The sequence below is a fragment of the Gallinula chloropus genome, assembly GCF_964237585.1.
Source record: "Gallinula chloropus genome assembly, contig: HAP1_SCAFFOLD_114, whole genome shotgun sequence".
NCBI lineage: Eukaryota > Metazoa > Chordata > Aves > Gruiformes > Rallidae > Gallinula > Gallinula chloropus.
The window spans coordinates 189,335-206,383 of NW_028168071.1; the positions used below are offsets into that span (position 1 = coordinate 189,335).

The following is a 17,049-nucleotide window of genomic DNA, read 5'->3' on the forward strand; positions in this document are numbered from 1 at the left end:
CCTGAAGCCCTGGGCATCACGCATGTGCTCCATGACAGCTCCTAAGATGACCCTCTCCAAGGTCTTCCCCGGGACTGAGGTCAGACTGAAGACAAGCCCAGAGGCGGGGATCAGGTTGGTAACCCTAGTAAGGGATTAACCAGCTCTCTTACCTGACTGATGCTCATCAGCATGAACAAATGAATCATCCAACAGAAAGGGAATAGCTTTTGCTGAGAGAAGCACACAGGCCATCACTTCCATACTGGGAGTCTTGTACAGCAGAACTGAGGACCACATGAGCTGTCTCAACTCTTCATTTTCCACCTAAGACAGAAAGCAGATTCTGCAAGTTACTTGCACACTTTGATAATCCAGGCAGCTTTATCATCATAGGCTACTAGAGAAACAGTTTCAACAGCTGGAGCATCTAAAGATGCTGTGGTCAAAGAGCAGAAGCTCACCTCGAGGCAGTTAAATGCAGCACAGCTTTGAGGTGCACACAATGGAACTCCACTGTTTGTGTAAAACCATATTTTCCTGTCATGGTCAAGTTCTTCCTCATTTTCTGCCCAAAACTACAAGTAGGAGCTAGCACACAGTAAAGACTTGGCACAAAAGACACTGCAGACAAAATTGATCAGTGAGCAGTGCCAACAAGTCTGCTGAGCCTTCAGATGCTACCGAGGGGCTGGATTTAATGACCTTAAGAGACCTTAAGAGACAGCAACAGCACCTCTTGCTGTTACAGCTGCTGTCCAGGGAGGCATCTGCCCAGCTTGATGAGTTTACTGTGAATCCTCAAGTGAGTCACCTTTCTTTATCAGCATCCCTTGATGTCAAAAGAGAAGCACAGCTTACCATTTGTGCTCACTGAAGATTTGGAAGTGAGGGATGTGAACAGAGTGTCTCTCTCAAGTTGCTTTTCAATTGAGATTTGTACTCAGAGCACAATGATTTATCAAAGTGCCACACTCTGAGGTTAGGGTATTATTTGTATTTTTAAATTTGGTGTTCCCCACACAGACTGTACATCAAGTTAGGTTTATCTCCTCCTGTTTCTAGAGTTCCTACAGCCAAGTACATACTCGTACATCTGTACTGCACAAAGGCGCCACCTACTGATTTAGTGAGATCCCATCACAAAGTAATTCCACTCCAGTCATTTTCACAGCATCACAGGGGCTGGAAGGGACCCCCAGAGCCCATGGGGTCCAACCCCCTGCCAAAGCAGCTGCCCAGCTCATATTGCACAGGGCGGCGTCCAGACAGGGCTGGAATCTCTCCAGAGATGGAGACTCCACACCCCTGGGCAGCCTGTCCCAGGGCTCCCTCACCCACACTGGGGAAAAGTTCTTCCCCATGTTGCTGTGGAACTTCCTGTGCTCCAACTTGCAGCCATTGCCCCTTGTCCTGTTCCCACAGACACTGAAAAGGGGCTGCCCATTTCCCCCTGCATCCCATCCTTCAGCTATTGATAAACATTCATAAGGTCCCCCCTTAGTCTTCTCTTCTCCAGGCTGAACTGCCCCAGCTCACTCAGCCTTTCCTCACAGGGGAGATGCTCCAGGCCCTTCATCATCTCCATAGCCTCCTCTGGACTCTCTCCAGGAGATCCCTGGCTTATTTTATCCCAGGGAGCCCAGAACTGGACACAGTACTCCAGGTGGGGCCTGACCAGGGCAGAGCAGAGGGGCAGGATCCCCTCCTGTGACCTGCTGGCCACACTCCTCTTGATGCCCCCCAGGATCCCATTGTCTCTCTCAGCCCCCAGGGCACACTGCTGGCTCATGGCCACCCTGTCACCCACCAGGACCCCCAGGTCCCTCTCCGCAGAGCTCCTCTCCAGCAGGTCACCCCCAGCCTGTACTGATACAATTTTATTTCATTTTGACCCTTGAAAGGGGAAAAAAAAGGAAGTGGAGTTGTCATTCCTGCTGGACACACACTAATGTCCTTCCTGTTCTGCCTCGAGGAGCCTGAGAGGTGCCCGGCGGGATCCCCGTCGCTGCAGCGAGGAACCCAGCACGCAGTCACACAAACCAGTTTGTGATAGAAACCCTTCCAGGTTTGGCAGAGCCTGACCCTTGGGTTTAAGCCCTTTGGGACAGCCCTTTGAAAAACACTGTCTAGCCCTGAGAGGCCACAAGGCATCTTTTTATACACCTGGGCTGGGGGTAGTACCTCTGCTACGCTGCCATGGAAAAACTCCAGCAGGGCATTTCCTTTCAGCCCAGCCACGTGCTGCAGAGACACAGAAACAGGAAGGTGAACAGCAATCTGGTTATCTTCTGTCATCTTCTGCGTGAGAAATTCAGATGGATAGAAAGATGACAGCATCAGATGAGGCTTGCAAAAGCTGGAAGAGATCCAGAAAACACACAAAATTTAAGGAACTACACAGCCCTTCCCCTACAAAAATTAATCCTTTCATTCAGAAATCAGGAATGGGCAGCTTCTACTCTGAATAGTTTGCTCTAAATGGTTTCTCTTGAGCATATCTATCAATCTGGCATGACCTCAGCCTGGGAGCATGGGAAAGGCAGGTCTCCTTCCATAAGAAAACACATGTTGCAACTATAAACCAAACCAGAAACAAAACAGGTAGACAGCTACGGCCCAGGATAACCCTCCACACACACCACAGGCCAACAGAATGATGAAGCACGTTGCCAACACTGCAGGCCCAAACCCATTCCCAGTGACAGCTGCAAACTCACCAGCAAGGCCACACTGGCTTCAGCAGAGCTTCTGTGGGAACTGTTCCCTTGCTGACTGACCATGCCTGTCTGCCTCCACCATGGGGTTCCGTACAGCGTCTGCTTTGCCTGAAGCTTTGACAACAATAATAGTCTTAACATCCTGCAGGAGCCTCTGCAAAAGACTGTAGATTCTGAGGAAGTGGAATTTCTCATGAGGTAGAACAAACACTGCTTTAACACATCTGTATCCAACAAGCAACTCCAGCACGTGGCCATCCAGAAAGGAACCCTTCTGCTGGATGGAGCCATGAGTCAGATGCAGCACCAGTGATGCTAACGGAATCCCAGTCAGCTTAAATACACTTCTCCACTCTTCTGTGCCTCCCCATTTACCTGGCAGCAAACTGAAATCCACCTTTACTAGGTACAAATGCTGGCGTGTTAGAAATATCCAACAGGGATGGACCACACAGGGACCCTGGGCAGAAGCCTTAGACACTGAAGAATAAAGTGCAGGACACAAAACGGGTTTTGACCAGTCCTTGTTACTACCAGCTGACTCTGCTTGGTGCAGGAGTTCCTGGACACAGGTTTTCTTCCCATAAACAAGGTATGTTGGGAAACAACCTTTTATTTCAACATCATCTGCTGAAATGCAATTCAATTCCCTAAGCTGGCAGAGAAACTCTGGGAGGTTTGCTGGTCCACAGTACAACACGGAGCTTCCTAACACTGACGGGTACTGTTGAGAGCAACGCATGTGTAAACAGGAATAAAAGTCTTGCAGGTTCTGGGAGTCTGAAATAACAAACAAGCAGTTGTCACCATTTGTCAGCTTCAGGGTTAAACAGATTTCTGGCAGGAGAAAGCCAAGTTCCAGAAGATCAGTATATGGAAAAGACAGCACCAGCTTCAAGGCAGAAGGGATGTGCTGGCAATTTCCTCTCCATTCCTGACAAGGAATCTCAAACACAGCTGGCAGATCTTCAGTCAAAACCAAACAGGAAGCAAACTGCTTGAGGCCTTGATGAATGTGAATAGAAACACTCCAGAGAATTTTGACTATTGCAACACTCTCCACTGCTCCCTGGTCAGAGGGCCGAGGATCTGAAGTAGTGCTGAACTCAGAAGTCTCATCTCCTTCGTGAAGCCCCATTTCAAAAGAGCCATCTTCTTTGTCTGTGCTCTTGGTGTCACCCAGAGGGCTCCCTTTCTCCTCTGTAAAGCAGGAGGGGGGGGATCTCTGCACAGTCTGCACTATCAAGGCAGAAAGGTGCTGGGTAAAATCTTGGTTTGTGGCAGTGTGTGACATACAATGAAAAGGCAAGATGACAGTGTTACAGGGGTCAGGCACTGCACGCTGTTCTTCCTCTGAAGGATCCAAACTGCAAAAGAGATAACAAGGCAAAGTACGAGCCTGAGTTTCAAAACAGTCACAGCTACCTACAGCTCATGGTGCTGCTGCTGCTCTGAACTTTGAGGTATAATCTTGTTACTGCAATTACATCAGCCTAATTTCATAAAACATCTTAAACAGTCAAGAATGCATAGGTTGCAGTTGTATTCATTTCTGCATTTCTTTTATCCGTTTACAGCATTTAGTTGATAGAAATATTCCTAATTGAAATTATTCCCTTGTCCTGCCACTGATTTTTCAAGATGCTTTCAGATCATCTCGTGTCTATACATTGTTTTGTCTTTACATAGTAACTATTTAATTTTTTATATCAAAAATAGCATGGCCAGTAGGTCTGGGGAGATGATTGTGCCCCTGTACTGGGCACTGGTGAGGCTGCAGCTCGAGTGCTGGGTCCAGTTCTGGGCTCCTCACCATAAGGACGGGGAGGTCCTGGAGCGAGTGCAGAGAAGGGCAACCAGGCTGGGGAAGGGGCTAGAGGGCAAATCCTCTGAGGAGCAGCTGAGGGAGCGGGGGGGTGTTCAGCCTGGAGAAGAGGAGGCTGAGGGGAGACCTTCTCCCCACCTCCACTGCCCAGCCAGGAGGGTGAAGAGAGGTGGGAGATGGTCTCTTCAGCCAGGGGACAGGAGATGGGACAAGGGGCAATGGGCTCAAGCTGCCCCAGGGCAGGGTCACTGCAGTTCTTCCTTGAAAGAGTTATGGTGCTGTGGCACAGGCTGTCCAGGGAGGGGCTGAGTCACCTTCCCTGGATGGGTTTAAAAAAAAGGGTAGATGAGGTGCTCAGGGATCTGGTTTAGCTTGGGACAGGAACAGTTGGACTTAATGATCTTAAAGGTCTTTTCCAACCTTGTGATTCTGTGATCTTCATACTGTGCACAGCCACTGGTTGAGAGGCTGGGAGTGTGCAATTTATCAGAAGTAAAAATAAAGTGTTCAGCTCATCTTCCATTTCCCAAACCCAACAGGCACTTTGCAAATCACTGGCTTGAAGCCACTGACTTTATTCCAGGGTTCAAAGGTTACAAAGACTTTATACTCTTACCACTGATTTCGCTTGAAAACAACTAGAGGCAGCGTGCAACCAGACACACTGGTTTGCCTTAAAGCCGGGTTTGAAATGCACCATCCACTATTGGGACTCAAAAAGCTGATGGGGGTTAAGCCAGAGCTCAGGAGTCTCACTTACCACATCTGAGGATCACTTCCATGTGCTTTACAGGAATCCAACAGAGAGGCAGGTGCCTACGGAACAAAGAACCATCAGGCAGTGGCAGCTGCTGCCAGATTTCAGCAGAAGTGAAAAGCAAAGTTAACGTTGGCTCCTGCTTTTTAAGGCCAGCAGCTCCCTGCTGAGTCCTGACTGCTGTACCCGTGGGCAGCTGAACAGCTGACCTGTGAGGATGCTGACACACCAGGTTTTTAGTTCAGGCTGGGCACTCTGAGGCAGCCAGGAACGCAGTGAGAACAGATGTGGCCTGTAGGCCTTTCAGCACACTACAGACTTCAGCAGCAGCGCACAGCGAGGCGAAAAGGCAAAGGCCCTGGAGAAAGCCCAGCCACGCTGGCAGCAGAGGCAGAGTCCCTCAGGGCTGGCTGTCTCATGCCCTGAAGCCAGGCATATGAAGGGCATTTCCTATATCAAAAATGACATCACAACGCAGAAGTTAAACAGCTGGAGTTTGAAGGAGACCAATTAGGCCAACACCTATTGCCAGAGAGAAGGTTCTTCCACTCTCTGAGGAAGAGACCTGTCTTCCAAAAAGTGCTGAACTGCTCAGTTCAGAGAGCAGTTCAGCATCTCAGAGCACACTGAATGAGACGCTAATGCCAGGTAAACATCTCAGTCCCAACAGCGACAATTCTCTGCAACTCTGGTGAATTCAGATCATGCACTCACTGTACAAGGTGGACCAAACCCACCACTCAAATTTGGGGCTACCTCCTTTCTCAATTATAACAGCTCAGAGAATGAAAATACCTTTGCTGTGGATTACTATAACAACATAAGTTTAATATCAGAAATTAGCTTGCAAAAAAACCAAACACTACCACATTAAAACTGCCATAAAATAAACACAAGTGTAGCAATTACCTGATTTTTACATCCAGAGTCTGGTATTTCAAAATATCTCTGGGGAACTGTATAGTCTGTAGGAGTCAAACTACTGGATTGCAAAAGACTGCTGGCTAGGACTGTTTCTTCACAAATTATTTCTAGAAGAAATACAAAGACCTTTTAAAATTGCTGAAGTAAAACCAAAATGAATGTCTAATAGTGTCTGTCAAACAACTAGAATTAAGATTGTATCATCAAAATGTGACCATCAGTCATTAAAGCTGCGGGGTCTCTTCACAGAACAGCCAGGACAGAACAAAACCAGGCACAATTTTAATATCCTTAAGTGCACTGAAAGGTGCACTGAAGACTGCTAAAGCTCATTTTTTAAGCTAACCACCAATTTAAATCTCAACATCTTGTGTGAGAATTCTCCATGTAATTTAGTTTTAACACAACTGGTCCATTTCCTTGAAACTTGCCCTGAGTGTTACCAAAGCATTGCCAGGCTGGCAAAGCCATAGCAGAGCAGTCTGTGAGCTTCACAGCATTCACTCCCATTTTTGCAGGCGCCAAGCAAACAAGCAGAAGATCTGTAAAACCTTTACCCTGGCGCAGGAGGTCCTGTCCCTCAAATGCCACTCAAGAAAATGATCTTCCCTCGATCAGAACCTTTCTGAAGGATCCCAGCCTGACTCGTCATTACAAACTGATCAGGAATGCAGTATACTGAAATATTCTCAGGGACATTGGGCTTTTTGCCTGTTTGATATTCACAGCCTGGCAGGAATGCAACCCAGCACCCCAGTTCTCAGCATCAGCACAGAGCCGGCCCGCTCACGCGTGTACAACGTACGTGCAAATAAACAACAGAATCCCAATCACAGAATCCCAGCCTGGGCTGGGCTGGAAGGGACCCCAAGGGTCACAGAGCTCCAACCCCCTGCCACAGGCAGGGCCAACAACCTCCACGCCTGGAGCTACACGAGGTTGCCCAGGGCCCCATCCAACCTGGCCTTGAACACCCCCAGGGATGGGGCACCCACCCCCTCTCTGGGCAGCCCCTGCCAGCCCCTCACCACTCTCTCTGGAAAGAACTTCCCCCCAATATCTGTCCTAAACCTTCCTTCCTTTAGCTTTAATCCATCCCCCTTGTCCGGCCATTGTCTGCCCTTTCAAAAAGCTGATTCCCTCCTGTTTCTCTGCTCCCTTCAGGGACTGGAAGGCTGCAATGAGGTCCCCCCACAGCCTTCTCTTCTCCAGGCTGAACCATCCCAGCCCCCTCAGCCTCTCTCCGTAGGGGAGCTGCTCCAGCCCTCTGATCATCTCCGTGGCTCCTCTGACCCCTCTCCAACAGTCCCACATCTTTCTTGTCCTGGGGCCCCAGCTCTGGGCACAGGACTCCAGCTGGGGCCTCCTGAGGGCAGAGCAGAGAGGGACAATCCCCTCCCTGTCCCTGCTGCCACCCCTTTTCTGATGGGAGTCCAGGATACCATTGGCCTTCCAAGCTGCAGGAGCACACAGCTGGCTCATGCTGGCAATGCATGTGAGCTTCTTCCTCAGGCATAAGAACTCCTGCCTGTATCTTTCTGGATTGATGGCAAAGTTTAGTAGATGACACCAAACCATCTCTCAGGCAGAGGAAGCACAAGAGAGATTTACTGCTTGAACAAAGCAACCATGTTAGCCAGAAGGAAACTCAAATTGACAAGAAAACCAGAACAGGGCAGCATTATTGCTGGATTTCTCTTCTCTATATATGTTTAATCTTTGCCATAAGCCATTTGGAAGTGATGTTTAAGTTGAATAAAATGCTAGTGAAACAGATGGTGTCTAGAGAAAGTGCAGAGAAAACAATTCACAGAAATAGTGCATCAGAAAATGAATTCCATTATTCCTGATTTCAGGTCTAACAATGAAATAAATTGCCCAGCATAGTTCCTTTTTTAAAAAAATAGACTTCTCAAAATCAGTATTTTGAAAACAACCCTTGATAGCTAGGTATGTAGCAAAGAATTCATTTCTGTTGTTAAAGCTGAGGAATGTCCTAATCCTGTCCTACTCCTTGCTATCCCACTATATATTAATACATTTATAAATATCCCACTATATATTTATATCCCAGTTTTATATTTATTTTTATAAATATAAAAGCCCTTCCTCAAGACTCTACTACAGGAATCTTATGGAAAAGGACCACAGTCAGTAACCCCAGTCTTACACCAGTTTTCCTATAAAATTCCCAAGTAGTTCAGAAAGATCTTGGTATTTTTTCCAAGACTCATGTGCTCCTTAAACATCTGCAATAATGGAAAAAGATGCTTGACCACTAAGTAACACCTAAACAGTCACAGCCACTGCTAGCATGCATCTTTACAGCTAGCCCTGCATAAAACCCCAGGCTGCCCTATAGCCAGGCTGTCTCCCTCCTGCAACTTCAATGCTTGATGCTTTAAAGCCAGCGTTGGCTTAATTTGGGAGAACCTGGCATTTCACCTGCAGGTGAAAAGTTATCCAGAAGGGCTCCAAAGGCAAATCAAGCACATAAATAGCAACTAAACCTGCATCTAAATTGCTTCTCCTTTAACTTAAACGCCATCGCTTCATTTTTACTGAGTGATCTGAGACCTCTACTGATTCTGCAGAAATGCCAGGAACAGACTCTTTCCAAAGACCTCTTCCCCCACCCACCAATTCACTGGTAAGAGTAAGCTGTTTCGCCCCAAATTATGGAGACTGTCATCACTTTTCTAAGTGGTTACAAAGTCATCCCCAACCAGATATACCCTACTGCATTTTAAGCTTTCATTCAGGCAAAAGCAAAAGCATCTTTATCTCTTCTCAGACACACATGAATTTCCCAGTCAGTCCCACGGGCCCCTGCAGAAGATGCAAGACACGCCACTGTTCTACGTTCTAATGCAGTGGGTACCCTTGGTTGAAGCATCCAGTGAAATGGGATTTTCAGGTAAGGTCAGCAGGTGCTGTGGAACACAACAGTGTGCTGAAATCACAGGCTCAGTCTGAACCCAAACTCCAGAACTGCCTCTTACTCATCTCCTTTTCCGACCTCCATTCTGGCCTGACAGAAACACAGCCCTTGCCAACAGCAGGAATGGAACAGATGCTCCAGCTCCCCTTGTGCAGACCAACAAGCAGAGAAGCAGCTTTAGAACGTGTCTACAGATGCCACAGTTCCCATGAAGGCATGTATCTAGACTAGCAAGAGAGATACAGTCCTCTGCTGCTGCTTGTTCTGCAGTAAAAGCAGCCCCGTGCCCCAACTTCTGTTCGAGTTAATTAACACCACAGTGAACATCAGGGCAGCTTTGCCAGGTCACATGTCACTTGCACTACGCCAAAGCTGCCGGGTCTGTCTGCTCTGTCTTGATAAGCCCCATATCCCTACACAGAACATCCAGGTACATCAGTGCAGCCCAGAGACGCAGAACCCAGAGGCTCAGCCCAGCAGCACGATACATACATGATTACCTTGGCTGGAGCTGACAGGACGAGGCAGAGAGGGAGAGGAAGGATGAACAGGAAGAGAAGAACAGTTTGGTTTGGAGCTGGCAGCGGTGAGCCTGGAGTCCTCACTGATCTAATAAAGAAAGTAGGCAATAATTAAAGAGAAATCCTAAACACACGGGACACGTCAGAACCTGAACTGCACTAAGTCTACAAAGATTTCCCAGTTTGAGTAAAAAGAACGTTAGTACCAAATGTGTTGGGTTTCTGAGGGGTGCCACACGTTGGTGCTCACATCCTCTCAAGTTCCCATTTCCCACTAAGCAGAATTCCACTAAGAATTCGTTTAGAGAAGTCATTCTGATCACTGATCCCTGCACTGACAAAACCAGCAGCAAGTTTCACAAACCACAACGACAACAGGATTCTTAGGCTGCAGGGGCATCACAGCTCCTGATAATACAACTTATTTCCAGAACAAGATTAACCCACTGCACAGCAGACAGGAGAACAGGACAATTCAGACTTCTGATCCTTTCCCATTGCTCAATACTCGCAAGAAGAAAGTCTGGGAAAATCATTTCAGTCCTCTGCAACACAAGCACTGATCTCACACCTCAGCACTCTCTGTATAAGATGGAAAATACGGCTGTTGAGGTCAGCTGCATATTTATTGTGTGTACCATTAGGCCATTTTCTCTTTTCCTCCCACTTCCTCTAGCCCAAGCCAGCAGAAAAAGGAACATCCTGAAATTGCATTGAAATCTAAATAGGAGAAAGAGGTGATGTTCAAACCTCACACTGCAGTAAAGCACAAACACTGCACACACTTCCATGAGAAGTGAGTTTAAGGAATTCTGCTCAAAGCCAATCTGGAGAGGACTCACAGGCTTCTTTTGTACCCAGCACATTCTGCTCTCACAGCACCCAACTCACCTTTTTATCAGAGCTGCTCAGTTTGTGTTTCACCTCCTTGGCTTTCTGAATGGCTTTCAGCACTTCCACTGTGTCTAGTTCCTTTTCTGTGGTGATAGTGTTATCCAGACAGACCTAAAAATGTTAAAAACATCCAGAAATACAGAAAACAAGGCAGCTCTGTAACTTATTGTTACTTATGTCATAAATAAATAGTTTGATGCAGATGCTGTGCATGTCTGTAACCCTGTAAACAAGGTAATGACCACGTCAGACCTCATGACTTGAATGCAAACTCAGAAGGGCTTGAGAAGCTCCACACCCCACTGGCACAGGCACCTTCCAACAGGAACACCCTGTTACCCAGTGAAAGCAGGGCAAGCTCTCCCTTAGATCTGAGGAGCACGCCCAGCAGTGTACAAATGGTTCCATTCTCTAGAGACGTACTCCAACCCCCACTAAAAACTCCTCAGGCTTGTAGAGCATTCACACAACTTTCCTCACCAGGCTTTAGAAAGAAAAAGCTGTTCTAACGTACCTCTGAAGCCCTGTCCCCAAACTGAGCCAGTACTTTGGTCCCATAGTCAGGGATGATGCTCAGTGGGTTGCTGGATAACACCACCTTTGCTAAGCACGGGAGGTTTCCTGTATTTTTTACTTCATCAATCTGAAAGTTTTTCAGTAAAAGGATGAATACACAGATTGGCTAAATGAGAACACCACCACAGTCTAAGCATTTCTTGACTAAATTACATACAAACAGTAACCAGGAAAAAAAATTCTCTCCAGCCACTTTATTTGCACTTTCACCCTCTAACAGAAATCACTTGTGTTCTAAAGCAATCTGACACTAAAATCAGTAGTTACCTGTTCGACTTTGTTGTTGCTCAGATCCAAGTTGACTAAAGAGTACAGCTTGTTAAGACCACACAGCCTTTCCAGCTGATTTCCTGCTAGATTCAGAGTTTTGATGTTTCCCAGTCTTGTGTGAACACCTTCCAGCGATGTCAGCTTGTTGTAGGATAAGTCCAGGTGAACAAGGTTGTAAAGATGCTACAAGACCACAGAAAATCCAGGTCACACACCAATTTGCTAAAATTAAACAATATCAAAGGCTTGTCCATTTGCTCATGCTGGATGCTGCCCAGCTGACAAACACAACATGAACTTGCTCATTACACAGGATTAAGCCTGCAGGAAAGGGAACTTCCTCCACTCTATTTTTCCCAAGCCATTGACACAGCCAGCAACGACTGAATTTAGTCAAGAACTACATGTTGCATGTCAGTGTTGGCAAGTAAGAAATGCACCCTTACGAGGGCTTGATGCTAGGAAGCTATTTGGGCTTAAACTCTTCTCCGCTAGATGAGTGGCAAAATCCTTTAGCAAAAGGATTCTGTGTTGGAAGGTCCTGGGCAGCCTGGCAAACATCACCTTCAAAAGCATCCCTTACCTGTAAGTTTTCTACCAGAGACACCCCATTGTGACTCAGGTCCAGGAACTCGATCTTGGGAATTAATTTCTAGAAGGGAGAAGGTGCACATGTTAAATGCGTTTTAGCTTAGAAACCTGGCTGTACTTCCTTCACCAACCAACTAACAACTAACAGGCAAAGGGCAGGAACTTTCCAAGGCACAGACCCTCTTCTCAGCTTTCAGCAGTAAAAAGCGTTCTGCACCCATTCTAGTGCAGCCAGAGTGCAGACACCTGCTCGTGAGAGAACCAGAATACTCTGATGAGCACGGTCACGTTTGCATTTGAAACCTGGGTTCTCACTGAAGACAAGCAAGTTGCCCCCAGTTTAGCCCCACTAACTACAGATCAAACTCATTAAGAGGCCTTTCCAGCTCAAACAGGCCTGTCTGTATTACACAGAACCCTGGATAAAGATTACAGAACTAAAAATCAGAGTAAGTTGAGCAGTGCATTGATCTCCACATCATTACCTTGTGGAGCTCAAGCACGGACAGTGCAAGGGGAAATCTTTCAGAAGAGAGATACATGAAGAAATTGCAAAATCCCTGCTGAGTCATGTGCCACAGAAGACCAGCCATCCTTTCCCCCCACACACAAATGAAGAAAGATTTCTTACCACTGAATCATCAATTTGAGAGATGCTGTTGTGACTCATATCCAAGGTTGTTAATGTTCTCCAAGTTGGGATAACTGCTGTCACTGGACAGCTTGAAGTTGCATCCTCTGGCTCCCACTGATCAAACTCAGAGGCCTCTGGCACCAGGATTTCCTGTTAAAGACAAGCACCCTAAAAATATGGTACCTGCATCTTCGGTGAAAGCCCATTGTTTCACAAGCAATCCAAATGACCTTATGAAAGAAAGATCCCTAAGCCTTATCATCACCCAGATTAAAGGTCTTAAAGCAGGAGCTGAGTGTGTCAGAATTATTTTAGATCCACAGGGAGGGAGTCCCAAACACTGGCAGCCAACCCAGGCTGGAGAATGGGAAGGAAGAGAGGGACTGTGAAAGGTACGCTCCTCACAGCCTTGCCAAATCACAGCCCAGAGAAGAAGCCACACGCATTCAGCTCTCGAGGAGTAACAGAAGCACATTCCAATCAAAGCATCAGAAACATCCCTGTGAAGGGACACATCTCATCACTTCAAGTCTGTTCTGAGAGGCCAGCAAACCCTTTCTGCTTCCCAGCTTTAAGAGCAGAACCTGCAACAGGCAGGACAGAAAAGGACCAGGCCTCCAAATGGGGATTCCCCCACCACAGGCGTGATTCTTGCACACGCTTCGAACGCCCATCAGAAACTCCCTCTCACCTTCATCCATGTTGCTGAAAACCGAACACTCATTGTGGCCAGAGCATGTTTGGATGAGGTCAGCCCTTTGAGAAGCTTCCCCCCACAATGACTGAGCTATTGGAAAAACATGACAGTCAGAAATGGCAGAACAAACACGGGACACAGCAGAGGCAACTGAAAGCTTCAAGGACGGATTCCCTCCCGGTCCGGAAAGTAGTTACAGCACTGCCTTCAAACCTGGGACTATCAGGTCAGACAGCCCAACATTTGGTAAAGCTACAGCAAGAAATTAGGGGCACAACTACAGAAAAACTAATTCCCAAATATTTCTTTGCACAAAAGATCTTCTCTAGGCACTTTCTACCTTCCCTGGGCATTCCCCCAGGTTCAACCGCCCAGGCAGTTGAACAGGGCGCAGTGTTTGACTGTCACCAACCACAGAGGTGGGTACCTCAAGCTGTGCAGCTCGACCTGCAAACACAGTTACTGCTGTATCCCACCTTCTTTACTGCAAAGAATAAACAACAACTGTCCGGGGAAGGGAAAATGCCCAGCTCAGCAGTTCATACACCAATGAGCTCATTACACAGACTAAGTTTGACATTATAAAAGTCTTTTCGGCAGTTTAATGTGACTCAACCTCTGTCTAGCAAATGGGTCCTTCTCTGGGCACATTGTGCAACAACAACCAGTTCCCAGAGAACTCCTGCTGCCCCTGGAAGCACCTCTCCAGATCACCACTGTTTGGTTTTGGGCAGCAGTTACGACGAGATGAAAATGCAGGTCTGCTGCCAGCCCATCCAGAACTTTTCAGGAACCCACAGGCACAAAAGTCTTCAAAACCCTTTTTTATTCTCCCCACACTAAGCAAAGCTACTCCTGAAATTATCCATGCTAGACACACTCCCAACACCAGCCCACTGAAGTTTCCTTCCCACGCTAAGATGTCAGCAAGTCCCTGACTTGGGGACTGCACTGCAGCTCTGAACCAGCACAGCCTCTCCTATCAGTGAGACAGCAGGCATGTCCAACAAAAGGTCCTGAACCCAACAGAAGGGAACACAGGGTAAGGGCTGTGTGACACAACCAGGCATTCCCACTCTGGAAAGATCTGAAAGGGATGAAAGAGGTTTTGAACACTCCCAGTGGAAGCCCTGTGATCCACACTGAGAGCAGAGCAACGAAAAAATGCCACAAATTCTCAAGCCAGAAGCGCTGCACTCAAGTGAACCTTCTCAAGCAAATTCACATCACTTCAGAAATCCCTGCTGCTTCCCAAACAAGAAGTACTTTGTAATAAGAGCTCCCATTAGAACCCATCTGTTGGAGCTTCACAGGGACAGAAAGCCACCCTGGGGTAGCTTCTGCATACACTGGAAATGACACACATCCTTTGGGAAGACATGCACAAGCTCTTCTGAATATTTACATCTGGCATCCGTATTGCCAAGTCCTGAGAAAAACCCCACACTGTTTCCCAAATAAAACACTCCTCCTGAACACTGCATGCCCCAACCCCAGCACCAAAGCAAAGCAATTGCCAAGCCTGAGAGACATGCACCAGACCTGGCATTTACAGAGCCCCTCAAATTACAGGCAGTAGCTTAGTTGTACCTCTGTTTGATGAAGAGATTTGAAAATTGACAGGTCAAACGGCAACAGATGCTCCTGAATGGTACTGGTTCCAAAAGGTCCCCCTGTTCCAGTGACCTGGTCATCAACAAGGAAGAACAGTCAGTGTACACAACCCAACCTGTGCTCACTTCAGACAGCTGTGCACGGGCAAGAGCACAAGTACAGCAGCTAGGACAGCCACAGCTCCAACCCCTTTGTCAAACACGGGATGATACAGGAAACTCGCAGATTAACTCTTCAGCAGAGAAAACCCAAACCATCAGTTACACTCCAGCTAAGTGCTCTGAACTTGAGGCACTGAACTTAAGCTGCCACCTGGTGCTTGTATTTTGTAGCACATGGGGCACTCAAATCCCACAGACAAGACTGAGCAAGGCTTCATCCACAGCTGATCAAGCCAGAGTGGCACTCACTAAACCAGCTTCCCTGAAACACCTGGATCCTCCAGGACAGAACTGTCTTCAATTCCAGCCCAGGGGATGAAGTCCAAGGCACTGACAAGATGGATTTGAAGAAAGCATTAGACCATCTCATAAAAAGGCATCTAGTTTTCCCATGTGCCCATAGCATTCTGGCCAGAGCACATGGCACCAGTGCAAAAGGCAGGTGGTTGCAGTTCTGGTTGCTGTGAATAAAATTTTGGGAGAAATCTCTTAAGGTTTGGGGTTTTTTTTTTGGTCTTACATATATCTTATAAACTCTGAAGGCTCCCACACACAAGCTTTCAGAAGGGCCAGAAACTCTCAAGTATTTTTCTAAATAATATGCTGTATATAATATTTTTCTAAATCATATGTTCTTCTCCAGCCAGAGAATCCTCTGAACAACAGGTTCTACACACAGAGGATGGCAAAGGCAACTGAAGATCCACAGGAATAACAGTAGAGCTGTGGTTTTGCTTTCTAAACTTCCCAAGCCCTCCAGTGCACCTTCCCCAAACCACTACTTCATTTCATCTTTGAACATACCACACAGTTACAAGGAAATTCTTCATGTAATAAAAGGGCTGAAAAGACACTGACCTGTAGCAAGCAGTGTTAAAAAAGCTACTCAGCACAAGTCTTTGTAATTCACTGATTTGGTAGAAGAACAAAACATCAAACTGGTTCCAGACAAAAGTTCTCTGAGGCCATTTTACATTTGTTCTGTAATGGCATTTTTCCTGGAAATTCTGGGCCACTCATCTCTAAAACTGATGGTTTTGTTAGTTTGGTTTGGGGTTTTTTAAACTTTCCAATACAGTTAAAGGTGAGAAAGGGGACAGGACTTACACACACATGCATGTATGCATCTCTATGCACTGGCCTAGCCATAGTGTTGTCAAAGAATGCAAGGCTGAAATGAATATTTCCTGCCTCCTTCCTGCCTATCAGCACCCAGTAAGGCTCTGTCACAGAAACCCTAGAGGGCACCGCTGAAGAGATGTCATCACATGGCAGAATCAACGTCTTCCTTAGAGAACTATGTTGAAGGTTGGTAGAATAAGCACCTGTTTAACACCCAGCTCTAAATGCTTACAGGTGTTTACTGCCAGTAAAGATCTTGTGCATTCTAACTAGGCTCCAGAAGCATGCCAAGAATCCCATCACTCTGGCAGAAACACCGCCAGTACTTGTGCAAACATGGCTCACCTTGAAATACTGGAGTCGACAAGTGAAATCTAGAATATGACCTAGATCAGTTTTGGCATCTCCATTAGCACACGTAGGCTCCCCCTGCAGCAACTGTTGAGTGACAGCATATGGCTGCAAGGGTCTGATGTTGAAGACTTCTCCAGCCATTCAGAGCTGCTCTCCTGAAAAACACAGGATGATGGTATCGAACACAACGCTGCCCCAGTTACCAAAGAGCAAATGGTACCTGCAAAACCTAATGTCAGCGATTTCATCTCTGTCATTTATATTCTAAGCTCATGATTAAGGCACCAAAACAATGTCCTTTTTGCTTCTAAACTAGAAGCACTGAATTCAGATAAATTTTCTTTAACACCAGAATAATCCAAGTGTTCAAACAGGCACTCTCTGCATTCAAGCCTTAAGCTCCCAACGCAACTAATGGCAAATTTCCCTCTTAACAGGGCTGGAACCAAAGTTCATTTATACAACATAG

General features: G+C 46.8%; 1 protein-coding gene across 1 annotated transcript in view; it reads right to left on the reverse strand.

Moving 5' to 3' along the window:
* LOC311204837 (nischarin-like) overlaps nt 1-17,049 on the reverse strand; it is a gene marked incomplete at both ends in the record, with an annotated part of 222,631 nt that overhangs the window by 50,498 nt on the left and 155,084 nt on the right. The window contains 15 exon segments of the mRNA XM_084281180.1: nt 153-306; nt 2,164-2,338; nt 2,741-4,066; nt 5,285-5,340; nt 6,191-6,312; nt 9,647-9,755; nt 10,559-10,672; nt 11,076-11,204; nt 11,405-11,590; nt 11,991-12,059; nt 12,630-12,782; nt 13,324-13,419; nt 14,920-15,015; nt 16,572-16,721; nt 16,725-16,735. Coding sequence (XP_084137306.1) covers nt 153-306; nt 2,164-2,338; nt 2,741-4,066; nt 5,285-5,340; nt 6,191-6,312; nt 9,647-9,755; nt 10,559-10,672; nt 11,076-11,204; nt 11,405-11,590; nt 11,991-12,059; nt 12,630-12,782; nt 13,324-13,419; nt 14,920-15,015; nt 16,572-16,721; nt 16,725-16,735 — 2,946 coding nt within the window.